General features: G+C 40.2%; 1 protein-coding gene across 1 annotated transcript in view; it reads left to right on the plus strand.

The window, feature by feature from the left end:
• Positions 1 to 155: 155 nt before the first annotated feature.
• The window catches only part of LOC311106748 (neurexin-3b-like), a gene marked incomplete at both ends in the record, with an annotated part of 164,056 nt that continues 146,711 nt past the window's right edge, over positions 156 to 17,500 (plus strand). The window contains 2 exons of the mRNA XM_084149145.1: positions 156 to 177; positions 3,253 to 3,375. Coding sequence (XP_084005271.1) covers positions 156 to 177; positions 3,253 to 3,375 — 145 coding nt within the window. The remainder of the gene's footprint in view (positions 178 to 3,252; positions 3,376 to 17,500) is intronic.

The following is a 17,500-nucleotide window of genomic DNA, read 5'->3' on the forward strand; positions in this document are numbered from 1 at the left end:
TCAATACCACCTTGCACACTCTTGCCTGCATCTAGCTGATATAGGGTGTAATCATAGGTCAAACAGTTGCAAACAAGAGTTTCTATTGGACAAATTCAGGTTTGTTTATCCCCGTTTGCTTCCGTTTAAGAAACGTTTTCAACAGAATTGGCGGAATGAATACACACCTGATCACGTGTAAACACACTTCAGTTTCATAGCAGCCACGTTGTATTCCTTCTGTGCACTCTCCTTCTCTCACCTTGTCCCTTCGCTGGTGGACTTCAATGCACAACACATCAGCTGTATGTGACCAGGCGGAAAAACCTTTCCCTCTGTTTGAGCAGGGTGTTATAGTAGGCTAAACTAGCTAGCTGCATTTACTAGCTAAGCAAGTGAAACTGAAATTGAAAAAAATGACAATCTCTCTCTCTATTTCTCTCTTGCTTCTCCTTCATTTTGTTCAAAACTGTTCAAATATTGTCTTTCTCTCACAACATTTTATGCACTGCAGTGCTAGCTAGCTGTATGTTGTGCTTTCAGTACTATATTCATTTTCTGATCCTTTGATAGGCTGGAGGACGTCCTCCGGCAGTTGTCATAATTACCGTGTAAGTCTATGGAAGGGGGTGAGAACCATGAGCCTCCTAGGTTTTGTATTGAAGTCAATGTACCCAGAGGAGGACGGGAGCTAGCTGTCCTCCGGCTACACCATGGTCCTACCCTACAGAGTTCTAGCGAGGCTACTGTAGACCTTCATTGCAAAACAGTGTGTTTTAATCAATTCTTTGGTGACGTGATAATATTTAGTATAGTTTTGTCTAAACAGGATAACTTTTTTATGTTTTACAATTTCAATTTTTATGAAATTCACTGACGAGGATGGTCCTCCCCTTCCTACTCTGAGGAGCCTCCACTGATATAAAACTATATTAGTGTTTGTGGAGGAATTTTCCAAATGCCTTTCATTACGTATTTGCGCTGAATTCCATTTCTCTATGTTTTTGTCCATTGAATAACAATTAAAAAGCCTACAAAATTCAAAAACTACAAGGTCACATGCCACGTCACTTGCATATCGTATAACCCTTCAAACTGTCTCAATGTAGTGCATACGCAGGGATATGCACTACTGTACTTGCACACTCTGAAGTGTTTATTTGTTCTTGTTTACTGTTCTTTATCCAAACAATATGTGTTATAAATCTATAGTGTTGTGAGTCAATGGTGTTGTAAATCTATAGTATTGTTAGTCTATAGTGTTGTAAGTCTATAGTGTTGTTAGTCTATAGTGTTGTTAGTCTATAGTGTTGTAAATCTACAGTGTTGTAAGTCTATAGTGTTGTAAGTCTATAGTGTTGTAAGTCTATAGTGTTGTAAATCTATAGTGTTGTTAGTCTATAGTGTTGTAAATCTATAGTGTTGTTAGTCTATAGTGTTGTTAGTCTATAGTGTTGTTAGTCTATAGTGTTGTAAATCTATAGTGTTGTTAGTCTATAGTGTTGTTAGTCTATAGTGTTGTAAATCTACAGTGTTGTAAGTCTATAGTGTTGTAAGTCTATAGTGTTGTAAGTCTATAGTGTTGTTAGTCTATAGTGTTGTAAGTCTATAGTGTTGTAAGTCTATAGTGTTGTAAGTCTATGGTGTTGTTAGTCTATAGTGTTGTAAGTCTATAGTGTTGTTAGTCTATAGTGTTGTTAGTCTATAGTGTTGTAAATCTACAGTGTTGTAAGTCTATAGTGTTGTAAGTCTATAGTGTTGTAAGTATATAGTGTTGTTAGTCTATAGTGTTGTAAGTCTATGGTGTTGTAAGTCTATAGTGTTGTAAGTCTATAGTGTTGTAAGTCTATAGTGTTGTTAGTCTATAGTGTTGTTAGTCTATAGTGTTGTAAGTCTATGGTGTTGTAAGTCTATAGTGTTGTTAGTCTATAGTGTTGTAAGTCTATAGTGTTGTTAGTCTATAGTGTTGTAAGTCTATAGTGTTGTTAGTCTATAGTGTTGTTAGTCTATAGTGTTGTTAGTCTATAGTGTTGTTAGTCTATAGTGTTGTAAGTCTATAGTGTTGTAAGTCTATAGTGTTGTTAGTCTATAGTGTTGTTAGTCTATAGTGTTGTAAGTCTATGGTGTTGTAAGTCTATAGTGTTGTAAGTCTATAGTGTTGTAAGTCTATAGTGTTGTAAGTCTATAGTGTTGTTAGTCTATAGTGTTGTAAGTCTATAGTGTTGTAAGTCTATAGTGTTGTAAGTCTATAGTGTTGTTAGTCTATAGTGTTGTAAATCTATAGTGTTGTTAGTCTATGGTGTTGTAAGTCTATAGTGTTGTTAGTCTATAGTGTTGTAAGTCTATAGTGTTGTTAGTCTATAGTGTTGTTAGTCTATAGTGTTGTAAGTCTATAGTGTTGTTAGTCTATAGTGTTGTTAGTCTATAGTGTTGTAAGTCTATAGTGTTGTAAGTCTATAGTGTTGTTAGTCTATACTGTTGTTAGTCTATAGTGTTGTAAGTCTATGGTGTTGTAAGTCTATAGTGTTGTAAGTCTATAGTGTTGTAAGTCTATGGTGTTGTAAGTCTATAGTGTTGTAAGTCTATAGTGTTGTAAGTCTATAGTGTTGTAAGTCTATAGTGTTGTTAGTCTATAGTGTTGTTAGTCTATAGTGTTGTAAGTCTATAGTGTTGTAAGTCTATAGTGTTGTAAGTCTATAGTGTTGTTAGTCTATAGTGTTGTAAATCTATAGTGTTGTTAGTCTATGGTGTTGTAAGTCTATAGTGTTGTTAGTCTATAGTGTTGTAAATCCATAGTGTTGTTAGTCTATGGTGTTGTTAGTCTATAGTGTTGTTAGTCTATAGTGTTGTTAGTCTATAGTGTTGTTAGTCTATGGTGTTGTTAGTCTATAGTATGTCACTTTATTGTACTTTTAACTTTCTGGAACAATATGTGACGTTGTTGATCGTTTTTTGGGGACAGTAGGAATGTTTTATTTATTTCTGTGACTCTTGTACAGTATCTGTCGTTGTAAGCCACACGTGAAAAACGTCCTCTATTTGTCCTTTCTGTTTGTGCCCGTTCATAACAGGTCATATGTAGTGCTAAAACACAAAGAGGGAATGCTGTGTTTTCTGTCTCCAAACATCGAGACCTCCTATTGGAGTGATATGGCACGCATGCCCCCACTTCCCCTCCCACACAAAGTGCACTACTGCATGGCACCTCCAATGATGGGACTCAGTACCCCCCCCCTATAGTTACTCCACCCCTTCACACCCTGTCTGTTCCAGCAGGACCCAGCACCACCTGTCAGGAAGACTCCTGTGCCAACATGGGCGTGTGTATTCAACAGTGGGAGAACTTCACCTGCGACTGCACCATGACCTCTTACACAGGGACACAGTGCAACGACCGTGAGTACCGTTTAACTTTAACTATACATGTGTAGACAGCCGCAAAGACTCAGAGAAAAACACAGTTCACAGGGATCAACACACACACACACACACACACACACACACACATACACAGACAGAGACACACACACTTAACACACACACCTGCAGCTTCACCGTGACCAGCTACACTGATGGACGCAGTGCAACTACCGTGAGTCCTCAGGGGGACAGGGATTATCTGCATGATGCTGGTTGTTATTCTGACTCTGTTTCCAATGCATATAGTATGTTCTACTATCTCTGTGGAAGCACCATTGAAAGCAATGGCTTGTGTGATATCCATAACATGCCTTGGAGATACACAGTACAAAAGGGTTGAAATGGTTCTCAGTGTCACACTTTGTTGTTGTGTGTACACAGAGTCTCAGGGCTTTAGTAACTCAGAGTTGAGTCAGCGTGTGACTGATGATATGTGAAACGTCTGGTTCTGCCCGAGCAGGCATTTCATAAATGTCCCTAAAGAGCTTTCTCAAATGTGTGTGTGTGTGTGTGTATGTGTGCATGTGTGTGTGGCTCTTATCCCTGTGACGATGGGGACTCTTCTCTTCAATTTTCAGTGTCTTTAATTAGACAGGGTACAACTAATGATTTGAATAATGTAGGAGCTGTGATCAGTCGCACTGAAATTACACTGACCTTTCATACCTACTAATGCTGTTGCTGGGTCCACTGCAGATAACACTCTCTCATCCTCTACCTATCTCTCTTCCTCTCTCTCTCTCTCTGTTGCTCTCTCTCTTTGTCTTTACATTGCTCTCTCATTCTTTTGCTATCTCTCATTCGCTCTTTATCTCTTGCTCTCTCTCTCCCTCGTTCTCTCTCTTTATCTCCTCTCCTTTCTTTGAAACAGAGTCATGGTTCGAGGCAATGTGTGCTACTCTGACCCACTGATTAACCCCAGGGTCATGCCTCACCAGGAGGGAGAGCGGTTTCATGTCTAATTCTGTTGACTCTTCAACATAAGGAGTCAAGGGCATTTTCGTACTTACATCTTAAACAGTTCTCTATTACCTATAGTAGTGTACTACTTCTGGACAGAGCAGGGAGAGTAGTTGTAGCCAGGTAATGGGGATTCTAATATCAGTAAACAAATGAACAACTTCATTGTTACTTGTTACCTGTTAAAACAGTGGCCCTTGGGTGCTGAAGGGTTTAGGGTTTTAATATTCTAGCCAGGTACCAGATTAGTGCTTAATCTGTGTTTTATAATCCCCCTTTAGTGTCTCTTGTAAATCGCTCTGGATAAGAGCGTCTGCTAAATAATGTAAATGTAAATGTAGAGAGGTATTCCTCTCCCCCATGCTTTATAAACAGTTAATAGAACCACCACTGATGGCAGTAATGTACTGAGCAACTCCGTACATAGCCCACCTACACATACACCTGCCTGGCAGAGAGAAGAAATTAGATGCAATCCTCTGAGCATGTAATCAACTTCCTCTTATTTCCATTATCTCTCTCTCTCTCTCCCTCTCTCCCTCTCCCTCTCTCCACCCTCTCTCTCTCTCTCCACCCCCTCTCTCTCTACTCCCACCCCCTCTCTCTATCCCTCTCTCCACCCTCTCTCTCTCTCGCTCCACCCCCTCTCTCTCTCTATCCACCCCCTCTCTCTCTCTACTCCCACCCCCCTCTCTCTACCCCTCTCTCCACCCTCTCTCTCTCTCTCCACCCCCCCCTCTCTCTCTCTCCACCCCCCTCTCTCTATCCCTCTCTCCACCCTCTCTCTCTCTCTCTCCACCCTCTCTCTACTCCCACCCCCTCTCCCTCTCTCTCTCTCTCTCTCTCCACCCTCTCTCTCTCTCCACCCCCTCTCTCTCTCTCTCCACCCCCTCTCTCTCCCTACTCCCTCACCCTCTCTCTCCCTCTCGCTCTCTCTCCACCCTCTCTTTCTCTCTCTCTCTCCACCCCCCCTCTCTCTACTCCCCCCCCTCTCTCTCTCCACCCCCTCTCTCTATCCCTCTCTCCACCCTCTCTCTCTCTCTACACCCTCTCTCTCTATCTCCACCCCCCCTCTCTCTCCATCCCCCTCTCTCTATCCCTCTCTCCACCCTCTTTCTCTCTCTCCACCCTCTCTCTCTCTACTCCCACCCCCTCTCCCTCTCTCTCTCTCTCTCTCTCTGTCTCTCTCCACCCCCTCTCTCTCTCCACCCCCTCTCTCTCTCCACCCCCCTCTCTCTCTTTCTCTCTCTCTCTGTATCTTTCTCTCTCCCTCTTTAAACACTACAAGGTGGATAGGAAGACCTGGCAAGCGTGGCACTGTGCACGATGATGGCATCAAACACTACTCTTATAACTCTCAATGAATACCAGGTTGTGATTCACACAGGGGGCTGAGTCAGACAGACATGCAGACAGACATGCAGGCTGGCAGGCAGGCAGGCAGGCAGGCTGGCAGGCAGGCAGGCTGGCAGGCAGGCAGGCAGGCAGGCAGGCAGGCAGGCTGGCAGGCAGGCAGGCAGGCAGGCAAGCAACAGTCAGACAGGCAAGCATACAGACAAACAGACAGACAGACACAGGCAGACAGACAGACTAGGACAGTCTGAACCTTCCATTTATCACAGAACTACATTACAGTACATAATTCAAATCAAATCAAATTGTATTTGTCACATGTGCCGAATACAACAGGTGTAGACCTTCAATCGAACGCTGCTGGCACCCGCCCACCCGACTAGAATCACTACTCTCGAAGGGTCTGACCTAGAGTATGTGGACAACTACAAATACCTAGGTGTCTGATTAGACTGTAAACTCTCCTTCCAGACTCACATTAAGAATCTCCAATCCAAAGTTAAATCTAGAATAGGCTTCCTATTCCGCAACAAAGCCTCCTTCACTCATGCTGCCAAACATGCCCTCGTAAAACTGACTATCCTACCGATCCTTGACTTCGGCGTGTTATTCACAAAATAGCCTCCAACACTCTACTCAGCAAATTGGATGTAGTCTATCACAGTGCCATCCGTTTTGTCTCCAATGCCCCATACACTACCCACCACTGTGACCTGTACGCTCTTGTTGGCTGGTCCTCACTACATGTTCGTCGTCAAACCCACTGGCTCCAGGCCATCTATAAATCACTGCTAGGCAAATCCCCGCCTTATCTTAGCTCATTGGTCACCATAGCAGCACCCACCCGTAGTCTGCGCTCCAGCAGGTATATCTCACTGGTCATCCCCAAAGCCAACACCTCCTTTGGCCGCCATTCCTTCCAGTTCTCTGCTGCCAATGACTGGAACGAATTGCAAAAATCTCTGAAGCTGGAGACTCTTATCTCCCTCACTAACTTTAAGCATCAGTTGTCAGAGCACCTTACCGATTACTGCACCTGTACACCGCCCATCTGAAATTAGCCTACCCAACTACCTCATCCCTATATTGTTATTTATTTTGCTCTTTTGCACCCCAGTATCTCTATTTGCACATCATCTCTTGCACATCTAGCATTCCAGTGTTAATACTAATTGTAATTATTTTTGCACTATAGCCTATTTATTGCCTTACCTCCATAACTTGCTACATTTGCACACACTGTATATATATTTTCTGTTGTATTTTTTTTTACTTTATGTTTTTTTTACCTCATATGTAACTCTGTGTTGTTGTTTTTATTGCACTACTTTGCTTTATCTTGGCCAGGTCGCAGTTGTAAATGAGAACTTGTTCTCAACTGGCTTACACTGGTTAAATAAAGGTGAAATAAATAAAAATAAAAAACAGTGAAATGCTTACTTACAAGCCCTTAATCAACAATGCAGTTTTAAGAAAAATAAGTCTTAAGTAAAAAATAGTTAATCCAAAAAAAAACAAATAACAAATAATGAAAGAGCAGCAGTAAAATAACAGTAGAGAGGCTATATACAGGGGGTACCGGTACAGAGTCAATGTGTAATAACAGTAGAGAGGCTATATACAGGGGGTACCAGTACAGAGTCTATGTGTAATAACAGTAGAGAGGCTATATACAGGGGGTACCGGTACAGAGTCAATGTGTAATAACAGTAGGGAGGCTATATACAGGGGGTACCAGTACAGAGTCAATGTGTAATAACAGTAGGGAGGCTATATACAGGGGGGTACCGGTACAGAGTCAATGTGTAATAACAGTAGAGAGGCTATATACAGGGGGTACCAGTACAGAGTCTATGTGTAATAACAGTAGAGAGGCTATATACAGGGGGTACCGGTACAGAGTCAATGTGTAATAACAGTAGGGAGGCTATATACAGGGGGTACCAGTACAGAGTCAATGTGTAATAACAGTAGGGAGGCTATATACAGGGGGTACCAGTACAGAGTCAATGTGTAATAACAGTAGAGAGGCTATATACAGGGGGTACCAGTACAGAGTCAATGTGTAATAACAGTAGAGAGGCTATATACAGGGGGTACCGGTACAGAGTCAATGTGAAATAACAGTAGAGAGGCTATATACAGGGGGTACCGGTACAGAGTCAATGTGTAATAACAGTAGAGAGGCTATATACAGGGGGGTACCGGTACTGAGTCAATGTGTAATAACAGTAGTGAGGCTATATACAGGGGGTACCGGTACAGAGTCAATGTGTAATAACAGTAGAGAGGCTATATACAGGGGGTACCGGTACAGAGTCAATGTGAAATAACAGTAGGGAGGCTATATACAGGGGGGTACCGGTACAGAGTCAATGTGTAATAACAGTAGAGAGGCTATATACAGGGGGTAACGGTACAGAGTCAATGTGTAATAACAGTAGAGATGCTATATACAGGGGGTACCGGTACAGAGTCAATGTGTAATAACAGTAGGGAGGCTATATACAGGGGGTACCAGTACAGAGTCAATGTGTAATAACAGTAGGGAGGCTATATACAGGGGGTACCGGTACAGAGTCAATGTGTAATAACAGTAGAGAGGCTATATACAGGGGGTACCGGTACAGAGTCAATGTGAAATAACAGTAGAGAGGCTATATACAGGGGGTACCGGTACAGAGTCAATGTGTAATAACAGTAGAGAGGCTATATACAGGGGGGTACCGGTACTGAGTCAATGTGTAATAACAGTAGTGAGGCTATATACAGGGGGTACCGGTACAGAGTCAATGTGTAATAACAGTAGAGAGGCTATATACAGGGGGTACCGGTACAGAGTCAATGTGAAATAACAGTAGGGAGGCTATATACAGGGGGGTACCGGTACAGAGTCAATGTGTAATAACAGTAGAGAGGCTATATACAGGGGGTACCGGTACAGAGTCAATGTGAAATAACAGTAGAGAGGCTATATACAGGGGGTACCGGTACAGAGTCAATGTGTAATAACAGTAGAGAGGCTATATACAGGGGGGTACCGGTACTGAGTCAATGTGTAATAACAGTAGTGAGGCTATATACAGGGGGTACCGGTACAGAGTCAATGTGTAATAACAGTAGAGAGGCTATATACAGGGGGTACCGGTACAGAGTCAATGTGAAATAACAGTAGGGAGGCTATATACAGGGGGGTACCGGTACAGAGTCAATGTGTAATAACAGTAGAGAGGCTATATACAGGGGGTAACGGTACAGAGTCAATGTGTAATAACAGTAGAGATGCTATATACAGGGGGTACCGGTACAGAGTCAATGTGTAATAACAGTAGAGAGGCTATATACAGGGGGTACCGGTACAGATTCAATGTGTAATAACAGTAGGGAGGCTATATACAGGGGGTACCGGTACAGAGTCAATGTGTAATAACAGTAGAGAGGCTATAAACAGGGGGTACCGGTACAGAGTCAATGTGTAATAACAGTAGCGAGGCTATATACAGGGGGTACCAGTAAAGAGTCAATGTGTAATAACAGTAGAGAGGCTATATACAGGGGGTACCGGTACAGAGTCAATGTGTAATAACAGTAAGGAGGCTATATACAGGGGGTACCGGTACAGAGTCAATGTGTAATAACAGTAGCGAGGCTATATACAGGGGGGTACCGGTACAGAGTCAATGTGCGGGGACACCCGTTAGTCGAGGTAATACAGTGGGGGAAAAAATTATTTAGTCAGCCACCGATTGTGCAACTTCTCCCACTTAAAAAGATGAGAGAGGCCTGTAATTGTCATCATAGGTACACGTCAACTATGACAGACAAATTGAGATTTTTTTTCTCCAGAAAATCACATTGTAGGATTTTTAATGAATTTATTTGCAAATTATGGTGGGAAAAAAATATTTGGTCACCTACAAACAAGCAAGATTTCTGGCTCTCACAGACCTGTAACTTCTTCTTTAAGAGGCTCCTCTGTCCTCCACTCGTTACCTGTATTAATGGCACCTGTTTGAACTTGTTATCAGTATAAAAGACACCTGTCCACAACCTCAAACAGTCACACTCCAAACTCCACTATGGCCAAGACCAAAGAGCTGTCAAAGGACACCAGAAACAAACTTGTAGACCTGCATCAGGCTGGGAAGACTGAATCTGCAATAGGTAAGCAGCTTGGTTTGAATAAATCAACTGTGGGAGCAATTATTAGGAAAAGGAAGACATACAAGACCACTGATAATCTCCCTCGATCTGGGGCTCCACGCAAGATCTCACCCCGTGGGGTCAAAATGATCACAAGAACGGTGAGCAAAAATCCCAGGACCACACGGGGGGACCTAGTGAATGACCTGCAGAGAGCTGGGACCAAAGTAACAAAGCCTACCATCAGTAACACACTACGCCGCCAGGGACTCAAATCCTGCAGTGCCAGACGTGTCCCCCTGCTTAAGCCAGTACATGTCCAGGCCCGTCTGAAGTTTGCTAGAGTGCATTTGGATGATCCAGAAGAGGATTGGGAGAATGTCATATGGTCAGATGAAACCAAAATAGAACTTTTTGGTAAAAACTCAACTCGTCGTGTTTGGAGGACAAAGAATGCTGAGTTGCATCCAAAGAACACCTACTGTGAAGCATTGGGGTGGAAACATCATGCTTTGGGGCTGTTTTTCTGCAAAGGGACCAGGACGACTGATCCGTGTAAAGGAAAGAATGAATGGGGCCATGTATCGTGAGATTTTGAGTGAAAACCTCCTTCCATCAGCAAGGGCATTGAAGATGAAACGTGGCTGGGTCTTTCAGCATGACAATGATCCCAAACACACCGCCCGGGCAACGAAGGAGTGGCTTCGTAAGACGCATTTCAAGGTCCTGGAGTGGCCTAGCCAGTCTCCAGATCTCAACCCCATAGAAAATCTTTGGAGGGAGTTGAAAGTCCGTGTTGCCCAGCGACAGCCCCAAACCATCACTGCTCTAGAGGAGATCTGCATGGAGGAATGGGCCAAAATACCAGCAACAGTGTGTGAAAACCTTGTGAAGACTTACAGAAAACGTTTGATCTGTGTCATTGCCAACAAAGGGTATATAACAAAGTATTGAGAAACTTTTGTTATTGACCAAATACTTGATGTACTGGGCAGTACGCACTACCCTCTGTAGTGCCTTGCAGTCGGAGGCCGAGCAGTTGCCATACCAGGCAGTGATGCAACCAGTCAGGATGCTCTCAATGGTGCAGCTGTATAACTTTTTGAGGATCTGAGGAACAATGCCAAATGTTTTCAGTCTCCTTAGGGGGAATAGGTTTTGTCGTGCCGTGTAGTATGATTCAATCTTAGTCCTGTATTGACGCTTTGCCTGTTTGATGGTTAGTCGGAGGGCATAGCAGGATTTCTTATAAGCGTCCGGGTTAGAGTCCCGCTCCTTGAAAGCGGCAGCTCTACCCTTTATCTCAGTGAGGATGTTGCCTGTAATCCATTGCTTCTGGTTGGGGTATGTACGTACAGTCACTGTGGGGACGACGTCTTCAATGCACTTATTGATGAAGCCAGTGACTGATGTGGTGTACTCCTCAATGCCATCGTAAGAATCCCGGAACATATTCCAGTCTTTTCTACCTGCCCTCTACATTACAGCACATAATTCCCCTCTACTTTACAGTACATAACTCTCTCTACATTACAGTACATAACTCCCCTCTACATTACAGTACATAACTCCCCTCTACATTACAGTACATAACTCCCCTCTTCATTGTAGTACATAACTCCCCTCTACATTACAGTACATAACTCCCCTCTACATTACAGTACATAACTCCCCTCTACATTACAGTTGACAGTTTGAGTCTGCACTCCTCAGTCCTAAACTCAGAAACAAGACAGAGTGAGAATTTACAGTCCATTTATGCCATTTTCAGCCCTGGCTTTTTGTTGTTTTTATTGTTCTGCAGAGTGCCTCTTTTATTAAAATCTGACTCTGCTGAGATTTTTTACAGCTTTTGCCAGCTCTGTTTGATAATGTGGTGTAGTAATGGCTGAGTGGTTTTGTCGTGCTCATCTTTGACTTTCTCCTACTTATCATCTCACTGCTTCCTCTCCTCTTCTCCCCTCTTCTCTCCACTCCTTTCCACTCTTCTCTTCTCTCCACTCCTCTTCTCCCCTCTCTGCTCCTCTCCACTCCTCTCTTTTCTTCTCATCTCCCATCCTCCCCCTCCTCTCCTATACTGTACTCTACTCTACTCTCTTCTCTTCACCCCTCCCATATCTTGCTTGGTTTCCATCATATCCTCTCTCTGTCTAGTGTAATTCAAGGACATCAGGGATGGGATAGAGCTCATCGGATCATAGAGATTTATAGATGTCTCAACTTTGTATCTCTGCCATTATGGCGTATGTGACCTCATGGGCAGCGCCATTGATCTCCATTTTAAAGTATTACTTTGTCTTCTTCTTTTGTGTTTGAAAAAAGTGTCAAGCTAATAGTGATTTACCGCCGCCTGCAGTGCTGGAGTCCTGAACCAAATATTGTGTGTCATTAATTTATTGTGGCCACTAGATGGCAGTGATATACCTGTAGTTTAATGCCATTTAAAAACCATACAACCCAATTTGAAAAAGAAGTCAATGCTCTGATCATAAGGGGGGGAGGGGGGTATAAAAGATAGGATATAGGGTAGGCTTGGGTATTGGCTGGGACTCTTCTCTCCTCCTCAAGGTGATGTTCTGCACTCTGGCTCAACGTGATTCACTCCAAATGGAAACATTACATTCAGTCCCAATGTCTTGTACTGTATATACTTAACCACTACAGAACCTAGTGAAAAAAAGTAGCTCACTGGCTGATGACACACTGGCTGATGACACACTGGCTGATGGCACACTGGCTGATGGCACACTGGCTGATGACACACTGGCTGATGGCACACTGGCTGATGACACACTGGCTGATGGCACACTGGCTGATGACACACTGGCCGATGATACACTGGCTGATGATACACTGGCTGATGACACACTGGCTGATATCACAGTGGCTGATGACACAGTGGCTGATGTCACACTGCTGATGACACACTGGTTGATGACACACTGGCTGACGACACACTTGCTGATAACACACTGGCCGATAACACACTGGCCGATAACACACTGGCCGATGACACACTGGCTGATGACACAGGAGAAGGCCCTCACATGCACAGAGGGGGACACAGCCTCAGCCTCTGTGACGTCAACAAGCGAGAGCATAGGAAAGAGATGAGGCAAACGGAGGAGAGAGACAAAGAGCAGTTTAGTGCTTCAGGGGTATGGGAAGGGGGATTGATGTTTTGTTATGGCCCAGGGGGGAGTGGTTTATTACCCCAGATCAAACAGATGTAATATCCCCTGAAAACACACACACACACACACACACACACACACACACACACACTGCTTCTCTCCCCTCCACTCTATAAGAGGAGGAAGATGAGATGTCTCCATTAAGGATCTGTAGCGGGTGATTTGGACGGAGTCAGGCGCAGGAGGTGTAAATCCCAGAATAATGGTTTATTTGGCCAATACAGCAGTTCGCAGCAATGCGTAAAACAACTATAGGGCGACTTAACAGCGCAATGGGGAAAACAAAACACACAGGTGAAAATCCCTGCGATAAAGTACATAATGCTCCACCGAGCTATCGACACCCCCACATGGAAACAATCACACACAAAGACATGCGGGGCAGAGGGAATACTTATACAGGGACTGATGAGGGAATATGAACCAGGTGTGTGTGAAAAACAAGACAAAACAAATGGAATGATGAAAAGAGGAGCGGCAGTGGCTAGAAGGCTGGTGACGACGAACGCCGAAGCCTGCCCAAACAAGGAGAGGAGGCAGCTTTGGAGGAAGTCGTGACAGGATCTATTTCCAACCCAGGCCTATAACGGTATAACTAACGATATAACTAACAATATAACTAACGATATAACTAACGGTATAACTAACGATATAACTAACTGTATAACTAATGATATAACTAACAATATAACTAACTGTATAACTAACGATATAACCAACGATATAACTAATTGTATAACTAACGATATAACTAACGGTATAACTAACAAAATAACTATCGATATAACTAACAATATAAATAACTGCTTAACTAAAGATATAACTAACTGTATAACTAACTGTATAACTAACTGTATAACTAACGGTATAACTAACGGTATAACTAACTGTATAACTAACTGTATAACTAACTGTATAACTAACTGTATAACTAACGGTATAACTAACTGTATAACTAACTGTATAACTAACGGTATAACTAACGGTATAACTAACTGTATAACTAACTGTATAACTAACTGTATAACTAACTGTATAACTAACGATATAACTAACGGTACAACTAACTGTACAACTAACTGTACAACTAACTGTATAACTAACAGTATAACTAACTGTATAACTAACTGTATAACTAACAGTATAACTAACTGTATAACTAACGGTATAACTAACTGTATAACTAACGGTATAACTAACTGTATAACTAACGGTATAACTAACTGTATAATTAACTGTATAACTAACTGTATAACTAACTGTATAACTAACTTTATAACTAACTGTATAACTAACGGTATAACTAACTGTATAACTAACGGTATAACTAACTGTATAACTAACTGTATAACTAACTGTATAACTAACGGTATAACTAACGGTATAACTAACGGTATAACTAACGGTAAAACTAACGATATAACTAACGGTAAAACTAACGCTATAACTAACGATATAACTAACGATATAACTAACGGTAAAACTAACGCTATAACTAACGATATAACTAACAGTATAACTAACTGTAAAACTAACGCTATAACTAACAATATAACTAATGGTAAAACTAACGGTAAAACTAACGATATAACTAACGGTATAACTAATGGTAAAACTAACGATATAACTAACGGTATAACTAACGGTATAACTAACTGTATAACTAACTGTATAACTAACTGTATAACTAACGGTACAACTAACTGTATAACTAACTGTATAACTAACGGTATAACTAACAGTATAACTAACTGTATAACTAACGGTATAACTAACTGTATAACTAACGGTATAACTAACGGTATAACTAACAGTATAACTAACTGTATAACTAACTGTATAACTAACGGTACAACTAACTGTATAACTAACGGTATAACTAACTGTATAACTAACGGTATAACTAACTGTATAACTAACTGTATAACTAACGGTATAACTAACTGTATAACTAACTGTATAACTAACTGTATAACTAACTGTATAACTAACGGTATAACTAACTGCATAACTAACGGTATAACTAACTGTATAACTAACTGTATAACTAACGGTATAACTAACTGTATAACTAACGGTATAACTAACGGTATAACTAAGTATATAACTAACTGTATAACTAACTGTATAACTAACTGTATAACTAACAGTATAACTAACGGTATAACTAACGGTATAACTAACTGTATAACTAACTGTATAACTAATAGTATAACTAACTGTATAACTAACGGTACAACTAACTGTATAACTAACTGTATAACTAACTGTATAACTAACGGTATAACTAACAGTATAACTAACTGTATAAGTAACGGTATAACTAACGGTATAACTAACTGTATAACTAACGGTATAACTAACGGTATAACTAACGGTATAACTAACTGTACAACTAACTGTATAACTAACGGTATAACTAACTGTATAACTAACTGTATAACTAACAGTATAACTAACTGTATAACTAACTGTACAACTAACTGTATAACTAACTGTATAACTAACTGTATAACTAACGGTATAACTAACTGTATAACTAACTGTATAACTAACTGTATAACTAACTGTAGAACTAACAGTATAACTAACTGTATAACTAACTGTATAACTAACTGTATAACTAACTGTATAACTAATGGTATAACTAACTGTATAACTAACTGTATAACTAACGGTATAACTAACTGTATAACTAACTGTATAACTAACTGTATAACTAACGGTATAACTAACGGTACAACTAACTGTATAACTAACGGTACAACTAACTGTATAACTAACTGTATAACTAACTGTTTAACTAACTGTATAACTAACGGTATAACTAACTGTATAACTAACTGTATAACTAACGGTATAACTAACTGTATAACTAACTGTATAACTAACTGTATAACTAACGGTATAACTAACTGTAAAGCTAACTGTATAACTAACTGTATAACTAACTGTATAACTAACTGTATAACTAACGGTACAACTAACTGTATAACTAACAGTATAACTAACTGTATAACTAACTGTATAACTAACAGTATAACTAACGGTATAACTAACGGTATAACTAACGGTATAACTAACGGTAAAACTAACGATATAACTAACGGTACAACTAACTGTATAACTAACGGTACAACTAACGGTATAACTAACGGTACAACTAACTGTATAACTAACTGTATAACTAACGGTATAACTAACGGTATAACTAACTGTATAACTAACTGTATAACTAACTGTATAACTAACGGTATAACTAACGGTATAACTAACTGTATAACTATCTGTATAACTAACGGTATAACTAACTGTATAACTAACTGTATAACTAACTGTATAACTAACTGTATAACTAACTGTATAACTAACGGTACAAATAACTGTATAACTAACGGTACAACTAACGGTATAACTAACGGTACAACTAAATGTATAACTAACGGTACATCTAACGGTATAACTAACGGTACAACTAACAGTATAACTAACTGTATAACTAACGGTATAACTAACGGTATAACTAACTGTATAACTAACTGTATAACTAACTGTATAACTAACTGTATAACTAATAGTATAACTAACTGTATAACTAACTGTATAACTAACGGTATAACTAACTGTATAACTAACTGTATAACTAACTGTATAACTAACGGTATAACTAACTGTATAACTAACAGTATAACTAACTGTATAACTAACTGTATAACTAACTGTATAACTAACGGTACAACTAACGGTACAACTAACTGTATAACTAACGGTATAACTAACTGTATAACTAACTGTATAACTAACTGTATAACTAACTGTATAACTAACTGTATAACTAACGGTACAACTAACTGTATAACTAACGGTACAACTAACTGTATAACTAACTGTATAACTAACGGTATAACTAACTGTATAACTAACGGTATAACTAACTGTATAACTAACTGTATACCTAACGGTATAACTAACTGTATAACTAACGGTATAACTAACTGTATAACTAACTGTATAACTAACAGTATAACTAACTGTATAACTAACTGTATAACTAACTGTATAACTAACAGTACAACTAACGGTACAACTAACTGTATAACTAACGGTATAACTAACTGTATAACTAACTGTATAACTAACTGTATAACTAACTGTATAACTAACTGTATAACTAACAGTATAACTAACGGTACAACTAACTGTATAACTAATGGTACAACTAACTGTATAACTAACTGTATAACTAACAGTATAACTAACGGTATAACTAACGGTATAACTAACGGTACAACTAACTGTATAACTAACGGTATAACTAACTGTATAACTAACAGTATAACTAACTGTATAACTAACGGTATAACTAACTGTATAACTAACTGTATAACTAACGGTATAACTAACGGTATAACTAACTGTACAACTAACTGTATAACTAATAGTATAACTAA

Source organism: Coregonus lavaretus (genome assembly GCF_964263955.1).
Source record: "Coregonus lavaretus genome assembly, chromosome: 31".
NCBI classification, from domain to species: Eukaryota; Metazoa; Chordata; class Actinopteri; order Salmoniformes; family Salmonidae; genus Coregonus; species Coregonus lavaretus.